At 34.7% G+C, this 18394-nt stretch overlaps 1 protein-coding gene across 1 annotated transcript in view; it reads left to right on the forward strand.

The window, feature by feature from the left end:
* Nucleotides 1–18394, forward strand: part of ADAM7 (ADAM metallopeptidase domain 7) — a 65427-nt gene that overhangs the window by 9302 nt on the left and 37731 nt on the right. Inside the window, exons 4-7 of the mRNA XM_010364115.2 lie at nucleotides 9278–9356; nucleotides 11016–11092; nucleotides 12107–12296; nucleotides 14434–14487. Coding sequence (XP_010362417.1) covers nucleotides 9278–9356; nucleotides 11016–11092; nucleotides 12107–12296; nucleotides 14434–14487 — 400 coding nt within the window. The remainder of the gene's footprint in view (nucleotides 1–9277; nucleotides 9357–11015; nucleotides 11093–12106; nucleotides 12297–14433; nucleotides 14488–18394) is intronic.

Below are 18394 nucleotides of genomic sequence, written 5' to 3' on the forward strand. Positions count from 1 at the left end.
TTATATTATGGACATCAGTTTACTTTCCTCTCAATACATGAACAAACTTAGCATTCAAGTTTAGTATTTGTTTTTGGTTTGTTTGATTGTTTTGAGATACAGCCTCACTCTGTCACCCAGGCTGGAGTGCAGTGGCATAATAATGGCTCACTGTAGCCTTGCTCTCAACCTCCTGGGCTCAGGTGATCCTCCCACCTCATCCTCCCAAGTAGCTGCAACTACAGGCCTATGCCACCACACCCAGCTAATTGTATTTTTGCAGAGATGGCATTTCACCATGTTATCCAGACTGGACTGAAACTCTTTGGTTCAAGCAATCCTCCTGCCTTGGCCTCCCAAAGTGCTAGGATTACAGGCGTGCGCCACTGCACCCAGCCTAATATATATGTTTACAATTAATTTTTTATTTGTGTAACATTTTCATAAAATGAAATACATAAATCTTAAATGTGCATCTACATATTTGTTGAATTTTATGTATGTATGTATGCATGCATATATTCATTTATTATAATTTGACAAACTATGATTGTATATATTTATGTGGCCAAAGTGATGTTATGATCATGAATACAATGTGAAATAATTAAATCAACTAATTAATATATCTATCACCTCAAATACTTATTTTTTTGTCGTGAAAACACTTGAAATTTACTCAATAAGATTTTGTATCGTAAAACACACTATTATTAAGTAAACTCACCATGCTATGCAATGGATCTCAATAAAACACAAACTAACTTATTCATCCCATGTAACTTGGGCTTTGTACCCTTTGACCATCATCTCCCCCTTTTTCCTACAGCTCCAGTCACTGGTAGCCACCATTTTTCTCTGCTTCTATGAGTTCAATTTTTCTAGATTCCACATATCAATGAGATTATGCAGTATTTGTCTTCCTTTGCCTGGCTTTTTTCATTTGGCATAATGTTCTCCAATTCCATACATGTTGTCATAAATGACAGAATTTTCTTCTATTTTAAGGCTGAACATCATTCCATTGTGTATCTTTACCATATTCTCTTTATCTGTTCATCTGCTGATGGACGCCTAGGTTGATTCCATAATTTGGCTATTGTGAATAGTGTTGCAATGAACATGGGGAGGAGACATCTTTTCCACATAGTGATTCCAAATCTTTTACATAAACACCCAGAAGTGGAATTGCTGGGTCCATCCATTGAGTTCTGGCAAATGCCCATACCTATAAAACTCCTATAAAAATACAGAACTATCACTCAGAAAAGTTCCTCAAGCTTCTTGTTAGCCACCTCCTCTCAAAATCTGTCCTTGGAAGTTTTTTCGCCATGGATTACTTTTGTCCATTCTGGAAAGTTTTAAAACGAGAATCATACTACATGTACTCTTTTGTGTTAAGACTTTTAAAATTTAGCATACTGATACTGAGATTCATTCATGTTGCTGCATTTATCAGAAGTTTACTGTCTTTATTTTCTGGTAGTATTCTGTTGAATAAACATAATGCAGTTCATTCATCCATTCTCCTATTGATAGACATGTGGGCTGTTTTCAGTGTTTGGCTATCATTAGTAAAAATTGTATGAGCATTCATGCACAGCCTTTTTATAAACATATGTTTTCATTTCTCTTTGGTGAACACCAAGGAGTGATACTTCTGTGTCACAGGATATGTATATGTTTAGTTTCATAGAAATCTGACAGATTCTTTTCCAAGGCATTTGTAAAATTTTAGTAACTACCAGCAACGTATGAGAATACTAGCTGCTGTATATATTCTTCATCATTTTATATTGTCACTTTAAAAAATTTTAGCTATAGTAGTTGGTTACTTGTAATATTTAACTTTTATTAAATATTCTGTTTCCTGTTGAAAATTCATGTATGTGCTTATTTTATCATTTTTGTATCTTTTTTACCTTTAAATATTTACCCATTTTTATTGGGTTATTTGTACTGCTATTATTGAGTTCGAGGAGATTTTTTTTTTCTTGCTCTGTCATCCAGGCTAGAGTAGAATGGCGCGATCTTGGCTCACTGCAACCTCTGCCTCCTGGACTCAAGTGATTCTGGCACCTCAGCCTCCCCAGTAGCTGGGACAACAGGCATCCGCCACAATGTCCGGCAAATTTTTTGTATTTTAGTAGAGATGGGGTTTCACGGTGTTGGCCAGTCTGCTCTTAAACTCCTGAGCTCAGGCGATTCACCCGCCTTGGCCTCGCATAGTGATAGGATTACAGGCATGAGCCACCATATAATTTGGAGACTAGCCCTTAGTCAAATATAGTTCTTGTTATGTTTTGTTCCTGTCTGTGACCTTTTAATTCATTTTTTAAAAATTGTGTCTTTAAACAAGTAAAAATTTATAATTTTAAATAAATTTCAATTTATCAATTTCTTTATGGTCATCACTTTCTAGGACCTAAGAAACATTGCCTAACTGCAAATCACAAAGATATTGTATGTTTGCTTCTAAGCTCTTCATAATTTTAGCTTTTAGTTTTGGTCTGTTATGACCTTAAATTTGTGTATGTGCATATATGTGTGAGTGTGTGTGTGTGTGTGTGTGTGTGTGTATGTGTGGGTGTGATTTGCTGGAGAAGTCAATATTCTTGTTTTTCCATATTTACAGCCAATTATTCCAGTCCATTTTGATGAATTGTCTTTCTGGTGCTATTGGATTACTTTGGCACCTTTGGCCAAAATCAAAAGACTGTTTATCAGCTCTCTATTCTATCTTATTGATCTATGTACAGTCTGTAAGTCACGGCCAAACTACCTTGATTACTGCAGTTTTTTAGTATACCTTAAAGGCACAATGTGTAACTCTTCTAATCAGAATTGTTTATTTATTCTAGGTCCTTTGCATTTCTCTACAAAATTTAGAATCACCTTGGCAATTTCTATTAAAAGGCCTGCTGGAATTTTATTGAATTTCATTTTAGCTTATTGAATCTATAGATAAGTTTGGAGAGAACTAATATCTCAATAGTGCTGAGTATTCACATTATAACTCGTCTTCTTTAATGTTGATCAACATGTTTTAAAGTTTACAATGTGGAGCTCTCACCCGTCTTGTTAAATTTATTTCCATATATTTACTAGTTGTGGTGGTTATATAAGCACAATTGTTTTTATTATTTCATTTTTCTATGATTTGCATCTATAATATAAAAGCAAAATGGATTATTTTATTTAGGCTTTGGATTTGAGAAGCATTAGTAAATGAATTTATTGATTGTTTTATAGAGCACTTAGAAATCTTCTAGGAAATTTACCATCTTGTCATCTGAAAATACTGATAGTTTTATCTTCCTCTCTGATTATTATTTATTTTATTTCTATACTTTATTTTATGACAGTGGCTAGGACCTTCATTACAATTTTACTAGAAGGAGTGAGGGCAACCTTACACTTTTCCTGATCTTAAAGGGAAAGTATTCAGTATTAAATGATTAATATGACAGTACCGGTAGATTTGCCATTTATTTATCAGATTAAGAAAGTTCCTTGAAAAGTTTGCTGCAAGTATTCTGTCTGAATCCATTGAAATGTCCATATGGCAGTGTACACTGATTTTTGATCATTATACATTATATATTATTTCACAATAAATTATTGTATTTAATTTGTCAATATCTTAAGGGTTTTTGAAATTATGTTACTGATGGCTATTCCCAAAAAAACTAAAATTTTAGTTTTTATGATAGATTTATCAAATTTTGATAATAGATTATGTTGGGCTCCTGAGTTGGGAAATATTTTCTCCTATATTTTCTAAAAGATGTTATTTACATTCAAAGCATTTGATAGAATTTGCAAGTGAAACTGCATGTGCCTTGAGCATATTTTTGTGTATGTGTAGGAAAGAGGTTTTATAACAAATTTAATTTATTGATAAGGGGTTATTCAAAGTTTCTATTCTATCATGCATCAGTTTTAAATTACAGTTTTCAAGAAAAATGTCTATTTCAGTTAAGTTGCCCCATATTTGGCATAAAGTGTTTTATAATATTATAATTATTTTAAAAAGTAATTATTTAGTGATAACTCTTTTTTTAATTTCTAACATTGGTAATTTGGGTTTTTCTTCTTATATTACCAATCTAAAAGGGACTATCAATTGTCGACCTTTTATTTAGTTAGTTATTTTTATTTTTTGTTTTTGAGACAGAGTCCTACTGTGTTTCCCAGGCTGGAGTGCATTGGTGCAATCACGGCTATTGCAGCCTCAACCTCCCAGTCTGTAGGCATCCTCCCACCTCATCCTCCTGAGTAGCTGAGACTATAGGCATGTGTCACCATGCCTGGTTTGTTTTTTAAAACCCTTTATGTAAAGATGGGTTTTCACCATATTGCCCAGGCTGGTCTCGAACTCCAGGGCTCAAGCAATTCTCCTGCCTTGGCCTCCCAAAGTGCCAGGATTATGAGAGTGAGCCATGATGCCTGGCCCGATCTTTTCTTTAGCTTTGTGAATAACTGTAATTGGTTGTCTATTTATTTCACTGATCTCTTTTATCATTTGTATTATTTTCTTTTTTCTTCTTATTGGGTGTTTATTTTTCTCTGGTTATAGAAATGTTTAATATTTTCTAAGTATTTAAAATATTGAAGTCATAGCATTTCTCTCAAGTCTTCATTTAGATACATCTCAAAAGTCTTGATTTTTTTATTATCATTCATTTCAAAATATCTTCTTATTTCTTCTGGGATTTCTTCTTTGAGTCATGAATCATTTTGGAGTATGTTATTTAATTGCCAATGTTTGGATTCGTTTGATTTTTTAAAACGTATCTTTGGGCCAATCATTTGTGTATTTTGCAGTTTGTTATCTGATATTAACACAGCTATTCCAGCCTTCTTATGTTTATTATATAAATAAGATACTATTCTTTTATTCATTTCCTTTCAACATATCTGTGTCTTTACATTTAAAATGTGTCTTTTGTAAGATGGAAATTAGTTTGGTCCTGATTTTTAATGCATTCTAATAATCTCTGATTTTCAATAGGAATGTTAATATTAACATTGAACGTTAATGTTATTCTTTTTGTTTGTTTGTTTGTTTGCTTGTTTTTGTTTGTTTTTTGGTTTTTCTTGAGACAGAGTCTCACTCTGTCACCCTGGCTGGAGTGCAGTGGCGCAATCTCGGCTCACTGCACTTGGTTCCCAGAGGGAACCTCTGCCTCCCAGGTTCAAGCGATTCTCCTGCCTCAGCCTCCCGAGTAGCTGGGACTACAGGCACGTGCCACCACGCCTGGCTAATTTTTTTTTTTTTTTTTTTTTTTTTTTTTTTTTTGTATTTTCAGTAGAGACGGGGTTTCACCATGTTAGCCAGGATGGTCTCGATCTCCTGACCTCATGATCCGCCCACCTGGGCCTCCCAAAGTGCTGGGATTACAGGTGTGAGCCATCATGTCTGGCCTATTCTTTTTTAGTAGGTTAATATTTAATGTTAATGTTACCATTCCTATTAACATTACATTAAATGTTATGATTTGTATGGCTGGAATTATTTCATTTCTGTTTATCTCCTCTGTTAGTATCCTTTTCCCTTTGATCTTTGGCTTACTTTATTTTTCACTTTCCCTACTGGCTTCTTATTAACCTGTTAAATTTGTAACAATGACTCTCTACATTAGATTTAATTTTCATTTTAGAAATTGCAGCATATATTTACAATTAATTATTATTTACAGTTAATACCATGCCATTATACATAAAATGTAAAAACATTGCAATATGTTCACTTACAGATACTACTTATTTGTGCAAAGTTGCCATATACATATATTTATATAGATTATTAATCACATGATGTATAACTATAATTTTGACTTTAAACATTTATATGTATCTTATGTGAAAATATGTTTTAGTTTATTCATTTATTTATCATTTCTTCTCTCTCCCTTTTGTTAGAGGTTCAGTTTTTCATGTGTTACAGTTTCATTCAAACTAAAGAACTTTTACCAATTTTTGTAGTATAGATCTGTGGCAAAAATTTACTTCAATTTTCTTTTATCTGCAAGTCTATTTTGTCTTCCTTCTTGAAGGCTATTTTTGGTGCAGTTTGCTGCATATAAATTCTGGGTTCACCAATTTTCTTTTTCTTTTTCTTTTTTTTTGCGACAGAGTCTTGCTCTGTCACCCAGGCTGGAGTGCAGTGGTGCGATCTTGGCTCACTGCAAGCTCCATCTCCCGGGTTCAGGCCATTCTCCTGCCTCAGCCTCCTGAGTAGCTGGGACTACAGGCACCCGCCACCATGCCAACTAATTGTTTGTATTTTTAGTGGAGACGGGGTTTCACCATGTTAGCCAGGATGGTCTTGATCTCCTGACTCATGATCCACCCGTCTCGGCCTCCCAAAGTGCTGAGATTACAGGGGTGAGCCACTGCACCTGGTCCATTTTCTGTATTTTTTAAGAAAAGATGATGACTGATGATGTTCTCCTCTCTTCTGGCTCACATGGTCTCTAATGCAATGTTAATAGTCTATAAATTTCTGTTCCCCAGTCGTATAAATTTCCCCAGAAAGACGTGTTGTCTTTCTCTTGCTGGTTTCAAGATTTTGTCTTTATCTCTGATACACTGCAATCTGACAGTGATGTGCAAAGGAGTGACTTTCTTCATATAAATGCTGCTTGATGTTTGCTGAACTTCTTGAAATTACAATTCATGTCTTTCTCCAAATTGGGTTCATTTTTTGCTACTACTTTTCCATTTTTTTCTATTATACCCTTTCTCCACTTTCTAGCACTCCACTTATCAGTATGTTAGTCCTTTGATATAATCTACTTGACTCTGAAGCTCTACTTTTTTTCTGTCTCTTTTTCAGATTACATAATTTCTATTGAACTCTCATTGAGTTTGTCAGCTCTTTCTTTATCAGTTTTGTTCTCATTTAAAGGATATCAACTAAAACTTTTATCTAGGTAGATTTTAGTTATAACATTTTAAATTTGTTTTTTAAAAATATAACTTCCATTTATCTGCCACAGTTCTACATTTTTGCATGCTTTGCAAATAACTTTCTCTTACTTTGCTGAGCATAGTTATAGTAGCTGCTTTAAAAGTCTTATCTATAATTTCAAGTTCTAGATTAACTTGAGATAAGTCTCTGCTGATCATCTTTTCTCTTGACAATAGTTCAATGTTTTATGTTTCTTCATTGTGTAAATTTGAATTATGAACTGAACAATTTGAATATTATGTGAAACGGACTCTGAATTCTGTTATGTTCTGCTGAAGAGTTCTCATATTTTCATTGTATTTGGAGATTAACTTTGTTGGGCTTAAACTGCAAATTCTGTCTTCTGGGTGGCAGCTCAAATTTTAGCTCAGTTGTTTTATTCTTAGTATGGCTACTTTTAGTCTATCCCTCAGAAGTCATAGTTCAGGGAAAATTCTGAATTTCAAACTGAGTTTGTTTACAGAACTGAGGATTCTCCCCACTCTCTCATTTTTTTTCCATGATTACTGTGTACATTTCTGTTACTGTCATTACTCTAAACTCTGTTATATGACTTTTCAAATCAGAACAACTGTGGTTTTCTAGCCGAGTTTTATCCATCCTCTATAAGGCAGACTTCAGCCTGACCTCAGGCTAAATGCTGTAAAACTGGAAACTTCATCTCATGCTGTGCCTTCTTCCCTGTGCCTCCTTCCCTTTCCTGGAGGATGCTGTTTTTGCTCCATACCTAGACCCTTTAGGTACTTTCTTTTTGTATGTTATCCAGAACTAAATAACTATATACAGAATGTCTGTCTGATAGTAGCTTATTCCGCCATAGCAGTAGTGAAATGCTATATTTAGTTCATTTTGAACATTAGTTCAGCATTTTTTTGACCACTCCTAGTATTCCAAATACTACCTTAGAAACCAGGAGACACAAATAAATAAAAATGAAAAAGTCCCTTTCCTAAGGTAGTTCATAGGTAACCTTGAAGACTGACATGAAATATACCAGGGGTGAACAAATGATAATTGGCACAACAAATTGGACATATTTTCTATGTATGCATACCCCTTAATCTAAGAGTAATGTTTAAAATTTGGAATATCTGGAGTATAAACAGCAGCAACAATAACAACAAATAAAATCAGACAAAGAACATGTAATAGCAGCCATGTATGTGGCCCACATAGCCTTGAATGTGTATTTTTTAAAATCTTTATTATTTTTATTTTATTTTTATTTATTTTTGAGACGGAGTCTCACTTGGTTGCCAGGCTGGAATGCAGTGGTGCGATCTCGGCTCACTGCAACCTCCGACTCCCTGGTTCAAGTGATTGATTCTCCTGCCTCAGCCTCGCCAGTAGCTGGTATTAAAGGCCTGCACCACGCCCACATAATTTTTGTATTTGTAGTAGAGACCAGGTGTCACCATGTTGGCCAGGATGGTCTCAATCACCTGACCTCACGATCCACCCACCTCAGCCTCCCGGCCGCTTCAAATGCTTATTATCTTCACCTGTACAGCAAAGGTTTGGTGACCTCTAAAATACATAATGAAAATGTGGCAGACATGAAAATGAACATCTTTGGAAGTGTGAAATATACCTTAGGAAGGGATCTCAAAATCTGCTTGATGGCGTCAGGAAGTATGTTTTGCACTGAGTTTAGAAGAACTTCTACAAGTTTCTTACGTTCAAATTGGGATCAAGAAGTGCCCATGGATAGTCCAAAAAGATGTTAAAGAAAAAATTATTCAGTGACAGTTGTTAAAGCACCATAAGGCAGGCTTTATTCAGGCCCATCACTATAGATACAGAGACAACTGCAATGGTAAGGTCTTGCCATGGGGTAGAGAGATTGGGCTCAGTTCCAAATACAGCATGGCTGGTGTAAATTTGTTATAATTAATACATATTGCATTTACCTAAATATGTAGCTGTTAGGTTACTATATATTAAGACATATTCACCACATATATCTTATGATGTGATGAATATAAGACATTTTCATCACATATATTAATGCATGTATTTTGCATTAATTTTGGTCTCAGGTTTTTACTTAGATAACATTTTCGCCAAGCTTTTAAAAAAATACTGCTTTGCTAAAACTGCCAGAATCTATTTTCTAGTTTTTCTACAGTCTTTATGAACCATGATATTTAGTTAGAAAGGCTTTTCATATGAGTGGGCTTGATTTTGCTTTACCATTTTTAGCAGAAGAGGATCTTGCTGAGATGTGGAAGCAAACTGGACACTTCTCCATCACATTATTGGTTTTATCTGTCAGATTTTTAGAGTGAACAAGTCTCACCACCTGTCTGCCCTCTTTTTCAGGGAGTTCCTAGGCTCCAATTACAGTGAAACATTCTACTCCATGAAAGGAGAGGCGTTCACCAGGCATCTTCAGATCATGGTATCTTATGGAACTTTCCTGTGTCTCTTCTCTAAAAGTAGTATTTCCTGGTGTGATTTTGAAACCCTCTTCTATCTGTACAAGCTGCTCCAGAAAGTACTACTTCAGAAATAAGTTCTGAATTGATTACTCTCACTGAAAAATTGTAGTATAAAAATACGATTGTGTGGACCCTAACCTCTTACTGCGTAACAAGCAAATCATTGACTGCTAATATATCTTTTCTTTTCCTAAACTGATTTCCATACACTCAATATGGTGTTAAGTCTGGGAGAGGGTAAAGCAGGACACCAAAAATATAAGGCACCTTATGAGGCTGTGATCAAGCTACATGGATAAAATCTGAAGCTATGAAACAAGTTTAAAATCTCCATTCATTGATCCTTTTGTGATTCTCACCTCTTTACCCAGTTTTTCTGATGCACCAATATTGAGGTCTTTTCTTCAATCCTCAAATGACTTTTTGTTCATTTACTATTAATATAATTCCATTAATTTTAATAAAATCTAGATATAGATTTTATTTTTATACCCTCATTGCTTTTTTGCAAAACAGGTCCTCTGTAACCTTCCAAGAACATTACTTTTACCAAAACTATACATTTAAAAAAGTATTTCCTCCATTTAAAGCAACAGTCAACTTTTTTTTTTTTTGAGATGGAGTGTCATTTTTTTTTTTCGAGATGGAGTCTCACTCTTTGACCAGGCTGGAGTGCAGTGGCACAATCTTAACTCACTGCAACCTTCATCTCCCGGGTTCAAGCGATTCTCCTGCCTCAGCCTCCCGGGACTGCAGGCACATGCCACCACGCCCGATTAATTTTTGTATTTTTAGTAGAGGTGGGGTTTCACCATGTTGGCCAGGATGGTCTCGATCTCTTGGCCTTGGGATCTGCCCGCCTTGACATCCCAAAGTGCTGGAATTACAGGCATGAGCCACTGTGCCCAGCTGCAACTTCCAGCTTCTATGAGAGCTAAGTCTTTATGCAATCTTCAAAATAGGACAAGAGGAAAACTGGGTAACATTCTTTGATGCAGGGGGTGGGTTATTTGTGAGAGTGTGAGGTCACTGGAAGACCATAGAAAGTGTCATCCATAGGTAGGATTTGAACACATAGAAATGATGGGAAAAATAATTATCTGATTGGACTACCACGGGCAGAGCATCAAGGAAGGAGTAAAAAAGACACCAACTTGATTGAAACAGGCCAGAGAGAAAGGCGTTAGGGGAACTGGTTGGAGAGGGAGACCTAGTTTTCATGATCATCAAGCATTTGTCTTGATTTCATTGGCAACTGGGAAAAATTATAGTATTATCACAGAAGGGTTAGTTTGATAAAAATTATAGGGTGGATTAAGAAGTTATATTTCTAAGGAAAATGGTCACAATTCTAAAACTACTATCATCATTAATACACTATAAAATTTGTAGAGGAAGAATCTATACTTTGCTTTACACAAAATAATCACATAATTAAGGTAAAAGGCCTCTGAAGCAGGCTCAAATGTTTCCAAATGAAAGAATTTAATGAATGAACAAATATCAATGCAATTTGTCAAAAAAATATTGATACATTCTGAACAGAAAATATTTAAATATTAATATCTATATAATATCAATATTTACATATATAGTAATAGAGTCTTCTTCTATTTTAGGATCACTGTTTTTACCAAGGATCCATAGTACATGAATATGATTCAGCTGCCAGTATCAGTACGTGTAATGGTCTAAGGTAAGGCAGAATATCTTTCGTTTTCCTTTATGAGTTTTCCTATGGATTTTCAAAGAAATTAACTTTGTTGATTTTCTTTTATCACTCCTGGTATATAGAAAAATGAATAAGAAAAAAGTTGCTGTGCACTTTTAGCAGTTTCAGCTCTAGCCTATAATTTAAGTTTTGACAAACAGATGTCTAATGCATAGTCCTGAACAAGACATGCTTTGCAGTATATGAATAAGGGATTCATATTTGGAAGATTACTGAAAATCATTTAGTCTGGCCTCCCATTTGATCAGGATACTGACTGAAACTAGAAACTTTCTCCTGAATATTTCATTTGCTAGTGGTAAAATTGAGTCCAAAACCCAGGTCTTTTGAATGCTAGTTTTGTGAATTCCCATTATGCCATGAGGCTTGACTCATTTAGCTTTTTACTAAATCAAGCTGTGTTTGCAGCCTCTTGAAAGTAAAAATTCAGAAGTAAGGCCTATAGTTCTCTATAGATCATAGGCTCATGGACAAGGAAGGATGATGTGGAGAGGTAAAGAGTAGAACAAGGAAGTTTTGTCTTTAATTATGGGAAATTTACTTGACTAGTTATTAGTATTTTCAAGAATGAGAACCCCTTTAATGACACAATTGCCACATATTAGTATTTTTACTTTCATATATTTACTTTTACATATATTCCACGTCATGATAGACATAGAAACTCACATAATTTTTGCACTAAGTCTTAAGACTTGACAGCGGTCCACAACCACCAGTGGGACTTGCTACCCTACCTGTACTCAAAGCAGATATTAGACTGTGCAACTTCTGAAAATCTAGTAAGGTGACTCTTAGAAAAAAGTATTGATTCAGTCAAAGGCCACGTATCATCACATTTCCTTACCACTGAAAGCACCTTCCTACATGTTCATGAGGCGCTGGCTTTGTAGTTTCTCTCTCTTGAAAAGACAAAGTCATTGCAGTGGTAGAGTAATTATAGACCTTGAATATACATTGTGTTCCCAATTTCTACAGGGGATTCTTCAGAGTAAATGACCAAAGATACCTCATTGAACCAGTGAAATACTCAGATGAGGGAGAACATTTGGTGTTCAAATATAACCCGAGGGTGCCATATGTTGCCAATTATTCCTGTACAGAGCTTAATCTTACCAGGAAAACTGTTCCAGGTGATACTGAATCTGAAGGAGACCCCAAAATGAAAGTGAGTATTATTAAGTCATCTTTACCCCAAATGAAACACCTTTTATTTTCTTGATGATGTCTAGAGAGAAAGCATGAGTCTAGCTAGTGAAATGTATGTGTTACTCTGAGTCTGGCACTTTATCTGATATTTGAAATTGGAAAACTTTTGTTTCAGTTATCTATGTAAAAAGTTTATTTCATAGAGTAAATCTCAGTTTGTTTCATGAGTTTCAACAAAGGATGATTCTACAATCCTACGTATACATTGATAGCACTGGGGCTATGAGTAGTTGGAAATAATGGAATTTTCAATGTCCTAAAACATAATCTAGAGATATTGTCTTTCCTTGTCTTCCCTGACATTTTTTTGCAGAGGTATTGATGGCAAGCTATGTTCTGCCCTTTTTATCATCCAAATATTTTCATGGTTAAGGACAATTAAGGATAAAACAAGTTCAGTTTTCGGTGGGATGGTTGTATAAACGTAGTCCTTGGTACTTTAGGCTTTTCTACACAACTAATCTGTATCTCCTTAAATTCCCAGTGGATGTTAGCCTGTAAACTACATTGTTGTTTTTCTTTTTCATATGTCCTTGATTCATATAGTGTCTGAAACATACTATATGCCTAATGGATGTTTCTTGATTGAATAAATCAACAAATAAATGATTACTTCATCCATAGAAAAATGATTTAGCCAAATCTTTGAACAATTTACCTCTGCTTTGTCCTCAGAGAATGTGCACATACCTCAGTGCATGCACACTGAAAACTGAACACTTAGAAGAATCTCCTGGTATTGGTGTTTTATAGACATAAAAGATCTGGTATTGGTGTTTTATAGACATAAAAGATCAGCCAGGCATGGTGGCTCATGCCTCATGCCTATAATCACAACACTTTGGGAGGTTGAGGCAGGCGGATTATTTGAGGTCAGAGTTTGAGACCAGCCTGGCCAACATGGTGAAACCCCGTGTCTACTAAAAATACAAAAAATTGGCCAGGCGCGGTGGCTCAAGCCTGTAATCCCAGCACTTTGGGAGGCCGAGACGGGCGGATCACAAGGTCAGGAGATCGAGACCATCCTCGCTAATATGGTGAAACCCCGTCTCTACTAAAAAATACAAAAAACTAGCCGGGCGAGGTGGCGGGCGCCTGTAGTCCCAGCTACTTGGGAGGCTGAGGCAGGAGAATGGCGTAAACCCGGGGGGCGGAGCTTGCAGTGAGCTGAGATCCGGCCACTGCACTCCAGCCCGGGCGACAGAGCCAGACTCCGTCTCAAAAAAAAAAAAAAAAAAAAAAAAAAAATACAAAAAATTTGCCGGCCAGTAGTGGCGTGTGCCTATAATCCCAGTTACTTGGGAGGCTAAGCCAGAAGAATGGCTTGAATTCAAGAGGTGGAGGCCGCGGTGAGCTAAGATCTTGCCACTGCACTCCAGTCTGGGTAACAGAGTGAGACCCTGTCTCAAAAGAAAAATAAATAAATATATAAAAATAAAAAATAAAAGATCTATAATTAGCAAAATTTATACATGTTTCCTTGGAATTGAGACTACTGAAAATTAGAAAGTTGGGAGGCAGGGGAAGGAGTACAAGAAATGCAGTCAGTCCTAATACTCCATCCTATGTTTTAACTGTCAGGTACGTGCTTACTAATGAAGCATTGACTCAGTAAATGAAGAAAACAAAACCTAAATGTTAAAGTATGAGTTTATGATTCTTTACAACTCTTATTTGACCTGAAAGCCTAAACAAAGCATTAGGAAAAAGAGCTAATCCATGCTGGACTAATACCAAATGATGGGTTGATAGGTGCTGCAAACCACAATGGCACACATTTACTTACGTAACAAACCCACACATCCTGCACATGTAGCCTGGAAATTAAAAAATAAAATAAATTTTTTAAAAAAAGAAAAGATAAAAAGAACAAATAGGAAATACTACAATCCAATATATAGGACCCCATGTTTAATCATATAGTAGATTTCATTTAGATAAATTTATATAATTTTTATATATTCATGTGCCTCCCCATTTTGTATCAATAATATTAACATTTCTTATCTTGAAAATATTAGAATTTTTTTCCATCTTAAAGGGTTAAGATAAAAAGTGTTAAATATACTTCAACTGGATTTTCCCTAAATTTACAGGCTATCCATAATGAAAAGTACATTGAATTGTTCGTTGTTGCTGATGATACTGTGGTAAGTTTTCAGCTGAACTTACCTCTCTTTATTCTTCCTTGTAGAACTTGTAGTTATTCTAGCATAGAGAAAAAGGCATTCTAATCAGAGTTCCATTCTAGGCTCAAAGTCCTATTTTTAGTTTTCCAAAACAGATGTACATAAGAGACTATGGGGTCCTTTGCCACAATAGCAGACTGACCCAAAGTAGAACACTTGCCCCCATTAAGAACGTATGGAAATGCTGAATGACATACAAAATATTGAAAATATTTTAGCAACCTATTGTTAAGCTCAAAAGAAAAAGTGGAAAATCTACAAGTACTAAAAATGAAGAAGAAAATCTCTGTCAGAACAGTAAGTAAAATTTAAAGGCTTGGTGATCCCGATGTATAGAATGCAAAAACAGGCAATTAAGAAATTAAACCCCTGAGAAGCAAAATACTGAAATTTGGAAATGAGACCTCTGCATCATTCTCAGACTCATAAAGGGCTGCCTGTCTCAGAAAAGGGAACTAGAAACACTCCACAGAAACTGCAAGAAATAAAGGAAATTTTCTGTCTGCCTGTAGTCAGGAGCAGGTAAAATGTTACACATGGGAAAACAAATCTCCTGTTTGTGTTGTGCACAGATGTGGGACATGATATTATATATTTCTTCAGATACAGCATTGCCAAGCAAACTTTTTAATATAAAAGCTTACTAGAGACCTGCTAAACTGCTGGAGGTCAAGTCAAAAATATCCTAAAATGACTCTTTAATAATCTAAGATAGAATGAACTACATAAGGAAGCCAACCAACTCAAAGAAAAGGAAAATAAGCTCTCCAGGATCTGTAAATCATCCAATGATATTTCAGACTATGCTGTAACATTAAATTATATGTTTTAACTTATTAAAGATGTAAAGATGAATAAAAATGATGTTAAAATAACTAGAAAAGACTGGAAAACAAGGCAGGCATACTTGAAAAACTACCTGTTTTAACATTTATAAAAGGAAAAAGTATATACCCTTGGAAAAATTAAACAGAAGATTAGATGCATGTGAAGAAATAATTAGTGAATTGGAGAATGGAGGAGTTACAGAAACAACCATTTCTCCAGAGAAATAATAAGTTGGAAACTGTAAAAGAGAACATAAGAGACATTAATTCAGAATATGAAGTTTATAAAGAGTGAGTGGGAATGACTGGATGACAGATGACAAATGAGAGGCAATTCTTGAGAATCTTCCAGAAGGAAAGGAATAAACAAATCCGATAACATTGTAGAAAAATTTCTGAATATCAAAGACAAAGAAAAAACCTTTTAAAATCAACTATAAGAGATAGATTGACTCTAAGTAAATCACAAACAGAGCATACCTTTTAAACAACAGAAGACATAGTTTCTAGAAAAATACGTTCAAACAGCTAATGCAAAATGTTGTAAAATTTAAATTGAGTACTAAAATATCAGGCAAGGATAACAGGTTGGGAGAAAGAAATCATACTTAAAATGTTCTATGGAATTTTAGATTAGGAATGCAAAGGTAATCACAATTTTACACTTGGTAAGTAAAGTATGGGTGTTAAAATTTTAATTGTAATCACTATTAACCTAGCAATTAGAATGTAAATATCCCGAAAGAGTAGATGGGGATAGATGGATTTGAACATTAAAAAAAAAAAAAAGACCAATCCAACAGAAAGCCTCAAAGAAAATACACACATGCACACATATGCCAACAGTCATGCACCGCATAACAATGTTTTGGTCAATAGACCACATATATGAAAGTGGTCCCATTAGATGATAATGAAAAATTCCTATACTAGTGACATCAAAGCCATCATAAAATTATAGCACAATGTTTCACTCATGTGTCTATGGTGATGCTGGTGTAAACAAACCTACCACATTGCCAGTTATATGAAAGTATAGCACATACAATTATGTACAGTACACAATACTTGATAATAAAAAACAACTATGTTGCTGGTTTATGTATTCACTATGTTATACTTTTTATTGTTATTTTATAGTGTATTCTTATTGATATATTTTAAAAGTTAACTGTAAAAGAGCCTCAGGTGGGTCCTTCAGGAGGCATTCCAGGAGAAAGCATTGTTATCATAGGAGATGGCAGCTATGTGTATGTAATTGCCCCTAAAGACCTTCCAGGGGGACAAGTTATGGAGGTGGAAGACAATGATATTAGTGATCCTGATTTTGTGTAGGTTTAGGCTAATATGTGTGGTTTTTGTCTTAGTTTTTAACAAAAATTTAAAAAGTAAAAAATAAATAAAAATTAGAAAAAAGATTACAGGATATAGATATAAAGAAAAAATATTTTTGTACAGCTGTACAACGTGTTTGTATTTTAAACCATTGTCTAAAAAGTCAAAAGTTCAAAAATTTTTAGTTTATAAAGTGAAAAAGTTACAGTAAGCCAAGCTTAATTTATTATTAAAGAAATAAAATTATACTTGTATAAATATAGTGGAGCCAAGTGTACAGTGTTTATAAAGTTCACCGTGAGGTACAGTAACGTCCTAGGCCTTTACATTTATTCACTGATTCATTCATTGATTCACTCTGAGAAACCTTCAGTCCTGTAAGCTCCATTCATAGTAAGTTCCCTAGGAGGCATACCAGTTTTTTACTTTTTATTTTTTGTCATTTATAACTTTTTTTGGCACTTCTTCTAAGTTTACATATACAAAAAACATTATGTTACAATTGCCTACAATATTCAGTATAGTAACCTGCTCTACAGGTTTGCAGCCTAGGAGCAGTAGGCTATACCATATGGTATACATGTGTAGTAGGTAATAACATCCAGGTTTGTGTAAGTATGCTTTATGATGTTTGCACAATGATGAAATCACCCAAGAATCCATTTCTCAGAATATATTCTCATTGTTAAGCAATGTATGACTATATTACATATATACATACATACATACAGAATTGTAAATACAAAAACAAAATAATATGTGAAAGTAATTCCAAATGTGTCAGAAATTAGAGTAAATATAACAATTACATCTGCCTGTTAGAAGTTAGAAAGTCTTGACCAGGCGTGGTGGCTCATGCCTGTAATCCCAGCACTTTGGGAGGCCAAGGCGGGTGGATCATCTGAGGTCAGGAGTTCAAGACCAGCCTGACTAACACAGTGAAACCCCGTCTCTACTAAAAATATGAAAATTAGCCGGGCGAGGTGGCACGTGCCTGTAATCCCAGGTTCTCAGGTGGTTAAGGCAGGAGAATTGCTTGAATCCGGGAGGTGGAGGTTGCAGTGAGCCAAGATCACGCCACTGCACTCCAGACTGGGTGACAGAGCGAGACTCCCTCCATCTCCCAAAAAACAAAGCAAAACAACAACAAAAAAAGAAGTTAGAAGCTCAAACTGTATATAAAAAAAAGGATATTATGATATTCATAAGAAACATAGCTAAACTTCTCAGAAACTTGAAAAATCTCATTAAATAAGATAAAGTAGTTCTTTCCCCCCAAAAAGATATCTTATTATTTTAATAGTATGTAAAGGATAATTTATGATTTAAAAAGTTATTTGAGATAAATTGGAAAATTAATTAGAAAAAGAGCACCAGAAGGACATAAAATATGAAAACACCTAACAACAAAGTTTAAAAAGATAACAAAAATGTAACAGGTTTGCCAGAGAAAGTAGGGTATTTTTTAGCTCTTCTCTATCAGAAAATTTTAAGTCCAGAGGAATAGCTTCAGCAAAAATTGATAAGATTTGAACTACATAAATGTAAGTTGGATCTAACCAATTGATATATTACCTTGCATTTTTTTAAAAAAGAATATGTATATTTTTCATGTACAGATAACATATTTGAAAAAATTAACAGGGAATCTGGCCACAAAGAAAATAAACAGAAATAGCAAAGAGATATCATAAGATCACTTTTTT

Source organism: Rhinopithecus roxellana, chromosome 9, assembly GCF_007565055.1.
Source record: "Rhinopithecus roxellana isolate Shanxi Qingling chromosome 9, ASM756505v1, whole genome shotgun sequence".
In the NCBI taxonomy this organism is placed as follows: domain Eukaryota; kingdom Metazoa; phylum Chordata; class Mammalia; order Primates; family Cercopithecidae; genus Rhinopithecus; species Rhinopithecus roxellana.